Source organism: Aulostomus chinensis, chromosome 22, assembly GCF_037954235.1.
Source record: "Aulostomus chinensis isolate RoL2024-O1b breed Wild chromosome 22, RoL_Achi_v1.0, whole genome shotgun sequence".
In the NCBI taxonomy this organism is placed as follows: Eukaryota; Metazoa; Chordata; class Actinopteri; order Syngnathiformes; family Aulostomidae; genus Aulostomus; species Aulostomus chinensis.
Window position 1 is genome coordinate 14037820 of NC_141341.1, and position 17687 is coordinate 14055506.

At 42.8% G+C, this 17687-nt stretch overlaps 2 protein-coding genes across 4 annotated transcripts; one reads left to right on the forward strand and one right to left on the reverse strand.

The window, feature by feature from the left end:
* The first annotated feature begins 8091 nt into the window (after positions 1-8091).
* Positions 8092-10499, forward strand: dlx6a (distal-less homeobox 6a). Its single transcript, XM_086192806.1, has 3 exons — positions 8092-8533; positions 9088-9281; positions 9416-10499. The coding sequence occupies exons 1-3, from the start codon at positions 8227-8229 to the stop codon at positions 9653-9655; spliced, it is 741 nt and encodes a 246-aa protein (XP_086048932.1). The 5' UTR covers positions 8092-8226; the 3' UTR covers positions 9656-10499.
* Positions 10500-13691: 3192 nt separating this feature from the next.
* dlx5a (distal-less homeobox 5a) lies at positions 13692-17271 on the reverse strand. 3 transcript variants are annotated; one of them, XM_086192731.1, is made up of 4 exons: positions 17083-17271; positions 15032-15296; positions 14448-14632; positions 13692-14222 (listed from the first exon to the last, which is right to left on the reverse strand). In XM_086192731.1, exons 1-4 carry the CDS (start codon positions 17239-17241, stop codon positions 13908-13910), a joined length of 924 nt encoding a protein of 307 aa, XP_086048857.1. In that variant the 5' UTR covers positions 17242-17271; the 3' UTR covers positions 13692-13907. The 3 variants fall into 3 exon arrangements, with proteins under 3 accessions (XP_086048857.1, XP_086048856.1, XP_086048858.1); XM_086192730.1 differs by having other exon boundaries at positions 13695-14222; positions 15032-15419; positions 17083-17266; XM_086192732.1 differs by lacking the exon at positions 17083-17271 and having other exon boundaries at positions 13696-14222; positions 15032-15903.
* Between the last annotated feature and the right edge of the window lie 416 nt (positions 17272-17687).

Below are 17687 nucleotides of genomic sequence, written 5' to 3' on the forward strand. Positions count from 1 at the left end.
AGAGAGTGGGGGAGGAGAAGAGAGAGAGAGAGAGAGAGATGAGGAAAAAAAGAGTAGAGAACCAATTTGGGAGTAATGCAACTAAAAACTGACAAGTGTAATTTCATCCATCTGGGCCGATGTGTAAAAAGCGCTGCTCCGAACATTCCCTATGATTCCCCCTGATTGATCTTCCCCCGGTCTGAAACACCTATTATTAGCCACGAGCCTAATAGCACCAGGATGGCTCAGCGCTCTCCCAGGGGCCAAATCTCCGGTCATCTGCCCCTCACTCACCACAGCTGTGGAAACCAACCAGGGAGAGGGAGGAGAGGCGAGGAGGAGGAGGGAGAGATGGAGCTGCCAAGAGGGGATGGAGGCGTACCTGGGGGGTAGGGGTGGGTGTGGGTGGGGGTGGGGGTGGTGATGTGGTGGGTTAGGGAGAGGGAGCAAGGTTGAGGGGAGAGGAAGAGTGGGGTAGAGTGGGCATGAAGAGGGAGATGAAGAGGACAGGAGGGAGAGATGGAGACCAGTGGCTGAAGTGGAGGAAGGGAGGGGGGGGGGGCACAGGGGAGACAAAGAGATATGTTATTCATAAACATTTTATCTTCTCAAAAACGAAAAAAATCCCAATTTTATCATTTCACTGGCTCAGATATTAAATGACAGCATTACGCAGCGTGTTCACTCGCTTAACGCTCATTTGAATTATTCAGGTGGAAAAATGAGTGAAAAGGTTTCCACCAGGACAGGATGCCTCACTTTCATTTGTTAGCCTTCGAGCTACAACACACAGAAGGAATAATGACCTTGGTAAAAGAAGAAAAAAAAATTAACTCCATTTAGCGATTTTGCATTCGCACATTTTCATAAGAATTCATCCAAAAGCTTCGTGAGTTAAATCTGACTCATGTTAAAAATATTCAAGGTTGAACAAACTTAAAACTGAACCCATTTTCTAACAGCGATGATGAAAGGCAAATGTTCAAGGCCCCGAAATGGAGAGTCGCCAATGTGACGCTCAAGGTTACAGTACATGTCAGCAATAAGAAAGTAGATAGAGAGAAATTTTGATTGCCGTCTGGTTCTTTACGGGTGATCGTTTTGTTTAGTTCTTATTTTTGGTATTTATTTGTTTATTTATTTATCTTTTTGGCGATGGATTAAGGTCATAGGTCACCTGTTAATCGGCCCTTCAGTCTTTTTGATTGAGTGAGCCCTCAGGTGAGGCGTAATGCATTTTCAAGGGCAATGATGACAATAATTGGCTACCTTCACTTCACCAAAATGGACAAAGTCCTAAAATCAGTCCACTATAAAACTGACAGTTGGAAGTAAATAAAAACAAAAACAAAACAAAACAAAACAAAACCCAAAACCCCCATGAAGCTGAAAGGGCTTTCAGTGAATTAATAACGATGATACGATGAAGCTGGCTGAAGACTTCATCTCCTTAAACTGATCTGTGGTCTGCTTTTTTTGTTGTTGTTGTTGTTTGTTTGTTTTTTAAACTCTGGACTGTGCACCCAAAGGGTCTCACGGATATTTAAATCCTCATTTTTCATTTATATCCATAGTCTGGTTAATCTGTGGAATAAACAACCATCTGATCAGATCCCTGAAAAAGGCAGCTCGCTTCTGTTGAACTTTTTTAATTGAAATATCTTTTATATTCATTTATTCTGTGACATTATTTAGATTCTTATAGCTCGACTTCCTTGATTGTTCTGTGGTGAGACAATCTAGGCCCTGTTTGCAATAATCGGTTGTGTTTCTTTTGCATTTTTGGTCAGTTTCTAATGTTTTAAATGTGTAAATGAAATAAATTGATTCGTAAATGCAACCATTTGAATTATAACGAATCATTTGTATTCTTATCTGAAAACAGTTTGGTAAAATAAGTGTTTCCTAAAGAGGTTATTTTGAACATTTGAATAATTTCACGAGATTAGTTTCTGTGGAGTAATCAGCTAATGATGATAATCATTTCAAAGGTAATAGATGAGAGAATAATTTATTTTTTATTCTATGCAACAACAAAAAAAAAGGTGTGAATATTTCCCTACAGAATGAAGCATAAAAGCAAGAATTTTAGTCTTGAATCTGTTAAAATTGTGGAACCGAGAAGAAATGCGGTTCCCTGGAAACTCTGGAGCACATGCCACAGACCAAAACCCAGCCTAATATGAGTTGCAGTTTCAGGTAGGAGTGTCTCTGCTGGGAGACAAAGGTCCCCGGCGATCACCTGACTAACCCCTGCAGTCCACAGCTCCTGAGAACCTGAGCAGCGCCCGTCCACCGCGTCTCACCAGGTGTGACTTCCTTTCTCTTCACTTCTTTTCCACTTCAGTTCACACTGTACTCTTAAATTTCAAGCTCTTGTATTTTGTTGTCAGCGTTGGCTATTGTGTGCATCACTTCCTGCAGCGAGGGCATTCATTCCTGGGTGAGCCAGGACACTTTCCTGCTAGAAAACACACACATAATATTCCCACCAACACTATTTTGTTGGTGGATTTCGCATTTGATGCGACGTTTAATTCTGAACGAGATGGCACGTTTTTGGGGGGTGAAAATGTGTGGAAGAGCAGCATTTCTGTGTGTTTTTATCTTTTATTTGCAGATGAAGCTCCGCAGCTCTAATGATGTTGAGCTTAATTATTGTCCTGAGAGGATTAGATGTATGATCTCTTATGGCTCTTCTTCTTCCTCTCATGCTTTACTGAAAACCTCTTTTTAATCAGTCACATTTGTAATCAAGATTACTATCAATTTGCTTCAAGTATATCACATCCCAGCGAATGTTACTAATTATTAAATCCAATGTGAAAAATAAGAATATTCCTGGAATAATGTTGCTACTGAAACAGCCTATTATTATCATCATCATATTCCTTCTAAACCTGACTGTGCTGGGACAACTATTGATTATATCCTCTATAATCCAGCACTTCCAGTATCTAAACAGGATTATAAAACACCTGACACATGGATACCTCATCACATGATCTGTCTAATATTCACTCATTCCTGAAGAGAATTATATATATATATATATATATATATATATATATATATATATATATATGTAACTCAATTTTTTTTAAGTATCTGTACATAAATATAAAATGAAGGATTTTTTTTTTTTTACTGTTTATGGTGCTCAGTTGTGATATAATAGTGTTCAGTTTTATTCTAGAAATGGATGTTTTCATGAGATGACCAGCCATTTTTATTTTTCTAAAAAAGATACTTATACAATATGACATAAATGCAATGGTTCTAGTCATAATAACAACACAACACATATAATAATAATAATAATAATAATTATTATTATTATTATTATTATTGTTATTATTATTATTATTATTATTATTGTTATACATTTATATATCCAACTATGTTGCCTCTTGAATTTGTATCAAATTTGCCCAGTAAGTCTCTTGTTTACTGCTCATCGTTGTCACTCGTTCATTCTGTATTCTCTCTCTTTTCCCCTCGTCATGACAAATGAGAAGATGCTGGAATAATTGCAGGAGGCTGGGAAGTGGCTGATGGACTGGGGACTATAGGCCCGGGCCTCGGACTACATTTGACGCCAACTGTTAGAAGTAAAAACTCGTCTATTTGCTACCGGGGGAAAAAAAGGAAAATGAGTAGGATGGATTCTCGGCAAATGAAAAAAAAGAAAGAAAGAAAGAAAGAAAATGGTATCTTTGTTCGCTCCCCTTTGTTTACCAGGGGATTCTTTTTCATTTCCCTCCCTTTTTTCATTTTTTACTAATTCATTTCAATGGCTTTCAAACTGGAAAATGGAAATGTTGCTTCTGCCCTCTATTTCGGCGGCAGCGTCCTGGCAACAGAGCAATTTTCTATCATCAGGGATAAACGGCTTCGAACAGTACATTCTGATAAAAAAAGAGCCCATGATTGCTGGCCTTCCTGTCTGTCATCCACCGACCAAATCCTCTCCTTCATACCGACCACTGTGCTGTCAGACGGAATAATGTCGTGTACTAAGTCGAGAAGGGGGGGGGGGGGGGGTGCGCCAGTTACTCACTTGTCTTATTTGTCATCAACATAACATTCGTAAACTTTTTTTGTGCGTCTTCCTCGTGGACGACTTATAACGTTGTGCTCACCGTTGTTTATTGCTTTTCTTCGTTGCATGATAATATGGCTACAAATTTAACGCGTTCTTTGCTGTCCTGGTGCCCCCCCGCAAAACCACCACCACCACCACAAGTATAGTGCAATCAATGCAATCACTCAGGTGGACCTAAACATGCAGCGAGAGGAGGCGACAGGAGAAACAAGCAGTCTTAATGAGGACGCGGCCCGTGAGTGGGACCACGCAGCTCCAGTCGTGCCAAATTAAATCCATTAGAGAGGCTGGGACGGGTGGGTAAAGGTGGGGTTGGTGGCGTTGGCGGTGTGTGTGTGTGTGTGTGTGTGTGTGTGTGGGGGGGGGGGGGGGGTCAGCGCTATAGGCCCGCACGCTTTGTGGTCATTTAGCACCACTGCAGCTCCACCGGTCCCTCTGAAGGCCTGCTGCACCTGGAGCCATGCATATGCCGATTTCACTCTCCACTCCGGAGATAATGCCAAGCTAATTTATGACGCTACGTGCATTGTAAACATTCGTCTGCCTGGAAGCGCATGGTTTTCTTTATGACAAAACCACACTAATTTTTCTTGGTGTACTTGCACGCTTTTACAGAACACATCAAAGCTTTGCATAAGTGGGTTTGCATTAGTGCGCAATTTATGTGCGTAAAAGCGGCGCGCCACCATTTGAGCACGGATGAGTTCTGCTGGAGCATTAAAGGCTGATCATTTTGGGCTGATGTGGATGTGGTGAAAGGGGAGGGAGGGAGAGAGGGCGTGGGGGTGGGGTAGGGGGGTCGCTTCCTCTGAATCTAGCTACAATGAACCGTAGTGTACAGACAGCAGTGTGTGTGGTATGAATCTTCCCGCGTTTCACACGGCCGAGATGGGAAAGTCGTCGCCGCCTGGCTGTCTGTGGAGCGCCTGTGGCTTTGCGCTGTGGAGAAGGAAGACGTGTTTAAGTGCCTCCCGGTCTCTCTGTCTTTCCTTTTTTATATAGTGACAAGCGTCAGCGTCCCCAACAGCTCTAGTGCCCCCCCCCTTTTTTTTTTTTTACAGCCAAGGAGGTGGCTTTGCATGCGAGCCAGTCAATAGCTGTTAGAGGGGTCGACCACAAACGCCCAGCCGCATGATGCATCTCGCTGGAGCTCCGTGTTAACGCTCAGATATGATTAACACATGCGGCCAGATGGACAAGAAAACACTGCAGTGTTTAACTTCCCAGAAAGAAGAGAAGGGTACATTTATAGACATAGATATATAGTTTTTAACTGCACTAAGAATTTGCTCATCGAATGTGACCGTGTGCGCACTGGTGATGATCAGCACACAATATTCAAAGTGACGATAACACAGTGCCAGTTAGATTACATCATGGAAGTGTAAAATATTCCCAGTTTTTGGGGTGTCAGGGAAAACCCAATGCAGGCCTGAAACATCCAGAGTGGAGTGATTTTAGAGAGTCATTCATCAGCGCTTATAAGACAGCTGGAAATAAAGACCACTTCTGCTAAACCAGCGTGGCCATTGATTGTGCTGAAGGTCAATCATCTACTTAGGGACAAAGTGATTTCTAGATTTGAAGCTGAAACACGGTTCATTTTGTGATTGACATTTGGACGAAGTGAAATATGAAATAAATTGTGTCAAGAATGAGGCTATGATCTCCTAACTCGTGATTAATCCGGCAGAGTAGGTGTGATGACAGGTGAGACGTTTCCGCATTTGGATGGATTTATCACAATAAAATCTTTGCTTCTGTCCTTTTAGATTAATAAAAAGTGCAACTAGACACATTTTTTCATGCACTAGATGTTAAACTTTTCCGAGGATCGAGTGGGTCACGTTCTCTCACCGTTTCACTTTATCTTTACGCGCCTATTAAAAGCGTCCCAGCACGCCAGCTGGTCACCAGGACTTTTCCTTTAACCCGCAATTTGATAATCCCACACGGGTGATTCTGCAAAAGAATAAAAAATAACAAAAAAAAAACAAAAAAACAAACCAAAACAAAAACAACAACAAGAAGGATGAGAACGTTACATTTAGAGGAGCCCGCAGGGAAGAAACAAACATCAAGCATGTAGCGTCTTTGTAGCAGCACTCAGAGGCGATTAGAAAACGTAGGGAAGGATCTGGTTTCTCCTCTGCGTGTCCAAGTGGAACACGGGCCTCTATGTTGGATCACTGAGGGGTGACCAAACGTGCGCTGGCTTCAGTGTGGTTAACAATATTAAATAATTAAAAAAAAAAAGAGAACAGTAATAAAAACAATCATCAGAAAAGATCAACGGAAGCTCTTACCTGCAGCCGTACTTGGAGTTTTTTTTTCTTTTTTTTAGGGTTATTTTTAATTCTATGAGGAAGAGACAAACAGATTCCGTGTGGATGCGTCTCTCATCCCTGCCTCTGTGCTTCCCCTCCAGGTCCGCTGCTGTAAAATGATTATCCGGCTGGGTTGCGCACTTTTAAATCCCACAAAGTAAATAACAACCGTAGCTGACGATAATAGCAAGGTACCAAGTTCTTGTTACAGAAAAAGGAGAAAATTGAAACTAAACGCTGCAGTTAGACGACCATTTTTGATAAGAGGATAATTGAGGCGACACTGGCGTATAATTAGGGGATAATTTATGCTATATCCACTTTTATTCCACCCTCCCAAAATAAATCCAGTCCACAGTCATTACAGGCGAATTGTTCTTAATTTTATAGCTGCAATTGGAGTAAAGTGTGGCCGCTAATCAAATAGGTTTTCCTAGTAACTTGATTGGAACCATAATTATTTTTTTCCCACTAGAATTTACTGGAAGTGATGCAAAACATTATTTGAATAACTATTGAACTAATAAACGCGGAAATATCGTTTTTATTCTTATTTGTGGACGGAAGATCGGAGCCCTCAGAAGCAAACTGTATAATTTACATATATTGAGGAGCCTATCAGGCCTCATATCACAGCAGGGATAAAAGACACTGTCAGCTTATCTCGCTATCCACCCTGCTATCTGCAAATAACCTATTGTACCTCCGGCATATTGTTATTTGACGTGTCACATGTGCTGTATGTGGAATTGTCTGAAGCTCCTTATACTCATGTGTTAACTGGTTCAGACTCTTGACGAGAATAAAATCAAATGCTCTGTAAAACAAATTCATAATTATTGTGTATAAAGGCGTTAAATATCAGGCCTTTAAAAAAAAAAAAAAAAACTCCTTTCCAAAACACCTGTTCCAGGACTTTTTCTTGACATTAAACTGTTCATCCTCTGTATTGGAATATCACGTTATTTTGTGTGGATTTAAAAAAAAAAAAAAAATCCGTACTAATATTTTTTGGGGAATATTTCCTGTTAAAATGCGTCTATGGATTAATTAAAAAAATAACGTAATCCCGCCAAATAAAGAGAAAAAAACACGTGAGGTGGATATTCTTTAGGTAATATTTTAACGATTTATCGGGTATTTTGTTTAAATTCAGTTGTGACCTTAATAATACCGTGCAAGATGCATGTGTGATTCATTCTATATGTAATTAATTCCAGAAGAAAGGAGGAGGCGCATTTACAGACTCCTACATCAAAGTGCGCACTATATTGTTTGCACGTCGTGCGTAATTTGGGGGTTTGGGTTTAAAAACAAAGTCGACTGCATTTCCAAAAGTGCCGTTTCTGCGTGTGAAGCGTGTCTGTAGGAATTAGGCGTCTTTCCCACCATATATGATTTCCCCCATAGTTGTAGTAGGAGCTGGTAAGGTGGGTTAACTCCAGCTCAAGTCTCCGTGAGGCGCAGAGCACTGATGACGTCGGGTTGGATGACCAATCGGGAGGCGCTGCCCTTTGGAGACAAACCATTTTACTTGTAGTGTCTGCATCAAGTCTGGAAGCAAGGTCTCAATTTTAACAGAATCCACCGTAAAATCTCCCACTTAACTCATGCCTACCGTCCTCCACGTTGGGTGAGAATATCACAGGACAAAGGGGGGAAATAAAGACGCGTCTGGAAAATTCGGGTGTTAATAGGACAATATCTGCTCGCGGTGGAGAGGGGAGAGAGACAACAGCACAGCGAGAGAGAGAGAAAACCGATTTGGTCTTGAGAGAGAGGGGGGTGAGTGCTCTCAAGGCAGAAAATTCGATGATGACCATGACTACGATGGCTGACGGTCTGGAGGCTCAGGACTCGTCCAAGTCTGCGTTCATGGAGTTTGGGCAGCAGTCGCATTCGCAGCAGAGCTCCCCGTCGATGGCCAGCGGCCACTACCCGCTACACTGTCTCCACTCCGGCTCACACGCTCACCACCAGCACGACAACAGCGCGTACCCCGGGACCAACAGCTACAACCGCTCCTTACCCTACCCCTACGTGAGCCATCCGCACCACAGCCCGTACCTGCCATCCTATCATAACAACACGGGAGGACAGACAAGGTTAGACGGCACAGGTAAGAACACGCACCCCGGCGCCAGACCGTACCTCGAGCTTCTTTTAGTATGGGTGGTCCACAGAGGGGATCGAACCTGTCCCCCGTGCCAATGTTGGTTTCCCGAGCCGGCCTCTCCGAATACGGACGAATGATGTGTTAATATAAGCGATCACGGCCACGAGAACGGCGCGTAAATGGCACCGGATGATTCCAGATGCAGCCTGTTATTTTTTCAGCTCTTTTTGTTGTCCCGTTCACTTGCAACAAATGCCCGGGGTGTGATCACCGCGACCGTGCGATCCTCACCAACTACTCGCGGAAATTAGGCAGCCCGCACGCCTCGAATGTTGTAATTAGCATTTAATTGACATGTCATTACCAGCAATATCCGAAATATGACAGCGCGCGAGCACGGCGGCTGCCACGGCGCCTGCAGGAGCACTGACATATCAACATTTACCGGCCTGCATTTGTCATTTTCACACAGATTTGATGCTCACCTTCAGACAATATTTCACATGCTGATGAAGACGCGGGGTTTTCAATAATAACGTTGCTTCTTTTTGTTGCAGAGCAGCAGAAGACCACAGTGATTGAAAACGGGGAGATTCGTTTTAATGGGAAAGGCAAGAAGATTCGCAAGCCTCGGACAATTTATTCCAGTTTGCAGCTTCAAGCACTGAACCACCGTTTCCAGCAAACACAGTACCTCGCTTTACCGGAGCGCGCCGAGCTGGCTGCCTCTCTGGGGCTGACGCAAACACAGGTAGGAAGAGGTGCACTCCTCGTTATCGACGTAACCATGGTTCTTATTCATATTATTCAGGCGGGATTGTATGAATGTTTTGGTGAATATAGTTTGTGCTTCCTCATACCCATCTCTCTCCTCCTTGCCCTCAGGTAAAAATCTGGTTCCAGAATAAAAGGTCAAAGTTCAAGAAGCTGCTGAAGCAAGGCGGCAACCCGCACGAGAGCGACCCTATCCCGGGCTCCATGTCCCTCTCCCCGCGATCCCCGACCATTCCCCCAATTTGGGATGTCTCGGCCTCTTCCAAAGGAGTAAACATGCCGACCAACAGCTACATGCCGGGCTACTCTCACTGGTATTCCTCCCCACATCAAGACTCCATGCAGAGATAGACAGAGGAGGCCGAGGAACTCGGTGAGCCGCCTGCAGGCCTCCGGATCGTAGCCTACTCTTTGTGTCCCCGCATGCAGAGACTGGATGCTGCGGAGGAGAGATTCCTCTTCTGCTCCTCTGCTCGGCGGGGAAAAGCCAAACCAAGCATTTGGCGTGTAGACACAAACACGGGAACTAACCATTTCTTAGCGTACGTGGCTGTTCAGTGGGCTCGCATATTTGTTATGCTTTCATTCATGTCAACATCTGAACGTCAATATACCAAATATGACCAGTGACATTTGAGCCACTTTTGGGCAAAGACTGCTTCCACTTCTCATGGCGCCCAGAAGATTTGGTTTGATTTTTTATTTTTATTTTATTTTTGGCCATGGTGGACTCCTCCTGAATGCTTTTTTTTTGGGTTGTTTCTCCAACATGCAAGCAAATTGTCTGTCTGTAAATATAATCTGCGATTTTAGTTGTACATACACTTTTTATGTTTTGTCAGATTGAGTAAATCGTGACTCAAAACAGACGCCTGCTCTTGTGTGATTTCACAAAAAGGCTTTTTTTTTTTTTTTAAAAAGGGAAAAAAGCCCCATATTGGGCCAACATCACATTAAAACGGCTGCTTAGCACGGTGTGTATGAGTCGAGAAGACATATTAATGCCACAGTGCTGCATGAAAAGCCCATTTTATCACATTTTAAAGAGATCTAAGGCACCCAGCGGCTATAGATGTAGAAAGGCAGTGAACTCGAGAGGAAATTCACTTACCCTGCACCGCCGCTGTCTGCATTCACCTTCAGACATTTGCTCCAGGTCCAGCTCATCTCGTCATTTCACCCTCAATTATTAGAAGTATTGACAAAATGTTTTCTCCCTTCTCTCCGTCCTAATGCAGGCCGTTAAATGCCAAGCTCCGCGGGATCGATGTGGAACAAAGCAGCCAGCTGCAGCGGCGTTCAATATGAAGGAGATATTTGGGACAATTTGTGGGTTTTTATCCAAGTGAGCCGTTTTTTTCTCCCCTTTCTCATAAATGCAGGCATAATTAGGGTAATTTTTGATGTAGCCCGCTGATTACAGCGTTTTTACCGTCAAAGATAATTACCTGTAATTTTCTACCACTTTTAATACTAAAAGGCATCTTTATTTTGGTTTGGAGGTAGCACAGATGGAACAAAAGGGGGAAAATTATTCGGTTATTCATATACAAATTGCTGAGAGGAGTGAGCGCTCGGGATATTATCTGAAAATTACAACGCTGAAAAGCCTCATGCAGCTGTCAAAGTCGCGGATGTCCCACTGGCGCACATTCAACCTACCTGGGGCCCCCAGACTGATGGGGCCCTCTCTACTCCTGCGTGGCCCTCCTGCATCTATCTGATCTGATGTGCAAGTAAACATCAACACAGCGGTGCATTCAGCTGAAAGAGCTTTGATGAGCTACATCAAAAGATCAGATAGCTAGCTAGATGATGGATAGATAGGTAGATAGATAGATAGATAGACAGATAGATAGACAGATAGATAGATAGATAGATAGATAGATAGATAGATAGATGATAGATAGATGATAGATAGATAGATAGATAGATGATAGATAGATGATAGATAGATAGATAGATATACAGATAGATAGATAAATAGACAGATAGATAGATGATAGATAGATAGATAGATAGATAGATAGACAGATAGATGATAGACAGATAGATAGATAGATAGATAGATAGATAGATAGATAGATAGACAGATAGATGATAGATAGATAGATAGACAGATAGATGATAGATAGATAGATAGACAGATAGATGATAGATAGATAGATAGATAGATAGATAGATAGATAGATATTCTCCAGCGCCTGTCAGCATCTCACTCATAAGAACACAATCCAAATATTCTCTCTACAAATAAATGACGGTGACGATGACCGTAGAAGACACGGGAGAGATACTAGGAGAGAAACCCTTACCTTGCTCTGCTCCCAACCCCAAAAAACCGCGCTGCACGGTGTCGCTGCTGGTGGTTGAATAAGCAAATCCAGGTGGGGAAGTGTTTGCACACCCCGGTAAGCTCTTATATATTGCCTGCAAAATTAGCTGTTATTACTGTCACTGTTTAGTGATGGTGAGCTTGGGGGGGGGGGGGGGAGAAAAAAAGAAAAACCTCGGCAATCAAGAACCAAGCGCATCTTTGCAAATTATAGGTAATTGTCAATGTCCAGATTATGATAATGGAGGCCCTAATCCTGGAGAATAATTATTGTGGAGTGTTACAGTTGAAGCTGTCCAGTAAAACTAACTGTCATTATTTTGACTCGATTTGCAAAACAGGCTGGGGGGGGGGGGGGGTTGCTGCTGGCTGAGTGGAAAATGTTCGGTTGGAAATAAACGGGGGCTCTCGATATAATGGCACCACTAGTGTGTGTGTGTGTGTGTGTGTGTGTGTGTGTGTGTGTGTGTGTGTGTGTGTGTGTGTGTGAGGGGGGGGGGGATGGATGGATGAGACAAACAGCGGTGTTTTGTGTGTGAGAAAAATAAACTCTCGCGTGTGCTAGATGCCATGCGCGAGATTGAGTGTTCCTATGCACGTGTGATTAAAAACAAACCAAAAAAAATTCCCTAAAAATTCTAGTGACCTACTGGTTGTGGGAAACTATGGAAGATGATGCTGTGTGTGGACGAAGAAGAAGAAGAAGAAGAAGGAGGAGGAGGAGGAGGAGGAGGAGGAGGAGGAGAAAAAGCAGCGCGTGTTCTCGCCCAAGTGTTTGTGGGTGAGCTGCAGCAATCAGGAGGAGGAAGAGGATTCTGTGTCAGGTGTAACATGCACGGGTCAGTGTGTGGGTCAGATGCAGCATCATGGAGTGTGTGTGTGTGTGGTGTGTGTGTGTGTGTGAGTGTGAGAGAGAGAGAGAGAGAGAGAGAGAGGGTGTTGCAACATATTCCTCTGGAGGGAAAAAATAGATGATCTTTGTTCAAACGGCCGCGCAAATTCAATTAGATCAATTTCAAATCCCCAAATGTTTCTCTCAGCGGCTCGGTTTGTTTAGCGGTTTGTGCAGCGGCGGCGGCGGTATTACTGCCTGCTAATAACATGGTGAAACGGTGGAGGATTTTTCTTTCTTTTTTATTTCAACCCGGAAGGTGGGCTGTGGCCGGGAGTGGCAGAGCTCTGGAGCCGGTCTACCCCCACAGGAATGCGGATTGTCTCAGATCTCCGTGCCGCCCCCCGCGCCTCCTCGCTGCCATTCAAAGCGGCTAATTGTAGGGGACAAAGCGGGAGAGACTGCAGACTGTCTGCTGCAAGACGCCGGTGACAGCCACCACCGTGGGTCTCCACTAAACTACTACAACAACAACAACAACAATAATAATAATAATAATAATAATGATAATATAAATGGAAGTTAATGTTCCATAGTTTAGGAATTAGTAAATAATTCACTTTTTTTCACGTCATAAAATACTATCAAGTGAAAGCGCCACTCCTAACTTCCACGCAATTTTAGAAATAAGAAAGAAAAAAAATCAACTATTATAGAACTGTGTTCAAAGAAATTATAGATATAATGTCAGGTCATGACTGACTGCTAACCACATTGTTTCAACCAAAATAATTACAGTGACAAATGTGGGTTTAATGCGATTTAAAAAAAAAAAAAGAAAAGAAAAAAGGTAGATTGTCATTTTCCCTTCATAGAAACGCGCGCAGAATAAAGGGGACACGACATTTAAGGCAAAAAGAAGGAAAATAAATATTTTTTTCTATTTATAACACAAAAATGAACCTTCTCAGATGAATGCTCCCCACACATAAAAGACACCAACCACAAAAATGACAGGAAGAACAACGTCGAGGTAAATGGAAAAAAAAATGTTTAAATTGATGCTACAACATGTCCGTTATAATTCATGTTAGCACTGAGCAGCTGTGATTTACAACCTTGTATGAAAATGTCACCTGCAGGCTCACAAAGCTGATTTAAACCTGCGAGTCTTGGTTTTCCGTGAGGAAATAAGCTGCTGAATTAAAAAAAAAAAAAAGAGAGACTGAGCTGAAGCCGGAGGAGGATTCAAAGTTCCATTGTCCATTTAAACGTTTAATAGTCTTCCAAAATGCAATAAATTACATGCACACATTTACACATTTTACACGTTTCTTCTATGACTGTCATCAAATACATTGCATATTCCCCTGGAATTTGAACACGAGTCCCATAGAAGGAGGAAAAAAATATATTTGAAATGAACAACAGGCTTTTCAATATAACGTCCCCGCTCCGAGAGCCAACGAGTGCTGTATCGAGTTAGGGGTCTGCAGGTGGGAGGCCACGGAGCTGCCGGCTGAGGGGTACCATGACCCCGAGCTTTCCAAAAAGTTAGAGGCCGTCGTGTTGATGTTTTGTGGCTGTAGGCTGTGGGGCCTGGAGGGCCCGTGTGTGTCCCAAACGGCCGGGGACTGTGGAGAGTTGCAGGCCATGGGGTCGCTGGAACTGGGGCTGTGCTCCGGTGGAAGCTCGCCATTTTTCATGATCTTCTTCATTTTGGATCTCCTGTTCTGAAACCAAATTTTCACCTGGAAATAGAAGGGAAAAAAATAAATTAATAATTATATATTACTTTATATTAACATAAATGTAAACGACACATTTAAAGAAGGTGCAGCGCCTAAAGGCGCACAGAGAACGGGTTCGTAAAAATATATTTTTTTAACGCAGAAGAACTCTAAGTATTCAACACTTGACATTTTACACAGATTTAAGAGGAAACTGATGAAAATTAATTAGATCCAGAATCCCACCTGTGTTTGCGTGAGTCCCAGCGAGGCGGCCAGCTCGGCTCGCTCCGGCAGGGCCAGGTACTGTGTGTTCTGGAAGCGCCTCTGCAGGGCGGCCAGCTGGAAGCTGGAGTAGATCGTCCGGGGTTTCCTCACTTTCTTCGGCTTTCCGTTCACCATCCTCACCTCAGGCTCGGTAATCTCTTTTTCTGTTGAACAAAAACAAACAAACAAAAAAAAATCATGTTTCGACAACAATCAGTATAAACGTCTGTGTAGCCTGGCTCTTTGGTGAACTGTTGCTCAAAATTGTCAACAGGAAAATCTCATCTTACAATCAAACTCATTCCAGTCTGATTAAATTAATTCCGTCCTGATGATTAAACTTTACATGATATTGAACAACTGGTGTCAAACACACACAAACCCTCACGTTTTCCGTATTTGCACCATATTTTTCTTTGTTTGCATCCTGGGATGGACATTTTTTTTAAACACAGATTTTACGCGAGAAAAAACAGTCAGAAAACTACTGAAAACAAATCTAAAAAATGGACTTCTTCGTTTTAAGAACATTTAAGACGAATGCTGAAGAGAGATCCCCGTACCTTGTGGGCTCGGCTGGGCTTGCACTCTGCTGTATGTCCCAGCATACTGGTGGTAGGCGGGGGTCGTGTACGAGCTGTAATCAGTGTAGGATTTTGTCGAGTAATTTCCAGCGGATCCGTTTACACCCGGGTACTGGTACTGGTAGGCATTCAGAGGCTTTCCGTACGTAGTGGAACTGGGCGAGCAGTAACCGTGAGTGACTCCCCCGGCGGGACTGTAGTAGCCAGAATCCGTGGCGGTGGACTCGGGTAAAGTAGGAGATTCCTGAGACGGATGGTGCATGGTGGAGAGTTGAAAAGAGCTCTGGAAGTCTGCGGGTTTAACACTCGGGATCCTCCGGTCGAATACTCCAGTCATACTTCGAGAGGGAACGCTGAGCTTTGTCTTCTTTAAATCAGCATTTAAAAAAAGAACGAACGAAGAAGAAGAAGAAAAGCAGGCAGTCTGACTCCAAGGTGGCGTGGAAACTACACTGGCATTGTTGAAGCACTCTCAGGCCGTCGGGCTCTGGTGAAGACTGCAGCCAGCCCCGCAGCAAAGACTTGGTTAAATCCTACAGCGCGCTCTTACGCACTGCAGGGAGGATCTGGTTCCATTGGCCAAGACGCACACAGACACAGCTACACCCAATTCGCTCTGCCAGCTTTCCTATAGGGGGGAAACCACCCGGGCTATGGGGGCTGCTGCATTGTTGCTCTTTATACGATCAATCAATGGGAGCAATTTTAAGTGTTGCCCATGTCGCCTATCGACGGGTTTTTTTTCTCCTTTTCTTTCTCATTCCCAAAAAGGATTCGTGCTGAAACAATACGAAGCTATTGGTCTTTTTTTTTGTTTTTTCATGTATGCATTTTTATAACAGTCTCAACGTTACATCGTGAAGTTAAATGCAAACGATACAGTAAATAAAGAGTTCATTCTTATTTTTAATCTGTACAGGTAGAAGCTTTTCCTTAAGATATATTCGATAAAAACCCTTTCTGAAACGTTGCTTTTCCGAAATAAGACTGATAAATGTCCCAACATTAAACAGTTTGTTAATACAGTGCATATATTTAATCCCTCGATTTACATCCGTGATTGGAATGCATTCCATATTGAAACTGACCCGTTTTCCCCAATGGGTTCATTAAAGACTCGTCCTTATTTCATTTTTAAAAGCCTGCTGACAAGCATGTAAAAATCAATGCTCAGCCTCCCGCCACATCTCTGCACATTTAGTGGTGAAGAGCGCCGACCAGTGGCCAGGTTTATGAACGGGTTAGGGGACAAGGGGACAAATAATGATACATTAGGTTCAAACCACAAAAGAAAATCAACCCGACTACGCTTTAGGTAAGAGCGTAAAAACACACACACACACCAAAGACTGCATGGAATACTAATATAAACGTACATTTCCAGTACTATAATTAAAGTACATGATCAGATACTCGATGGGCGCGTGTCAAGTATTTTATGAATATTAAGTCCAAGAGAAAAAAAATAGTAAACAAGAATTATTGAAACCGAAATATTTGAAATGATAAACAACGAAGGGAGCGGCATGGCAAGGAGGTAGAGTGGTTGTGTAGCAACCGAAGGGTCGCTGGTTCGATCCTCACTTCCCCTGGTGACCATGTCGAAGTGTCTGGGCAAGATACTGAACCCCTAATCGCTCCTGCTGGCCCTACTGGACTGGCGACCCGTCCCGGGTGAACGGTATAGAAAATGGATGGATGGATAAACAACGATGGAAATGGGTAACCTGAAATGTGTCTTGTATAGAGAACTGGCTTAGAGTGTACATGTGTCTATTTCTTCTTTATATATTGTCACATTTTAATATTTTAGTTTAAAGGCTATTCGAATATATATATCGTGCAACTACAACTTACTTAAAGCTCCGTCTTCTATTTCATAACACAAATTTCGTACATGAAGCATTCAAATACCAGGCCACCACATACTGCTCGAGGCTAAAACCCAAATCTTGTCCAACAACTACGAAGTGTAGGTCGTGCCTCCAGAAGCAGACAGGTGGTGTTTGAATGCTTTCCTACCACCTTACCTCGGTACCCCGGAAATACTTCCTCCACCGAGACCGGCTCCTTGCTCGTTGACAACTCAGTTTGTCTTTCCTATTCTCGTGTTCCATGACAATTGTTTTTTTTTCCCTCACGGATAAACGAACAAGGGCCAACTGTAGCATTAATTCTAGTAAACACATGGAATTCGCGGCGTTTTTTTCCCCTTCCTTTTTAAAATCAGGTCAAGAGCGTGCGTCTGACGTCACTGGTGGGTCAACTAAGATGGTTCCCCTCCTTTTGACGTGTACAAAAGAAATAAATTCGTAAAGAATTCAGGTGATTCACATTTACAACTGTTTAAATTCTGAACCGTGTAGCAAGTGTAGCAGAATCCTTGATTTATGTGAATTTTGAAACAATAAGCAGTGAAAATATCTGCAAAGAAACTAATTTGAATTTTTGGTTCCACAGCAATACCAACGTAAATTCTATTTTGCAAAAGTGTTCTATACAAATATTACGGTTTCATCACTCTTAAAATATTGTAGAGGTCTGCTAAATTAAAAAAAATCGTGGCAAATGATGTGTGGCTCAACAGGTTACGACCAACGGTAAGTGACCGAAGCCGGAAGTACAAGGAAGGGAA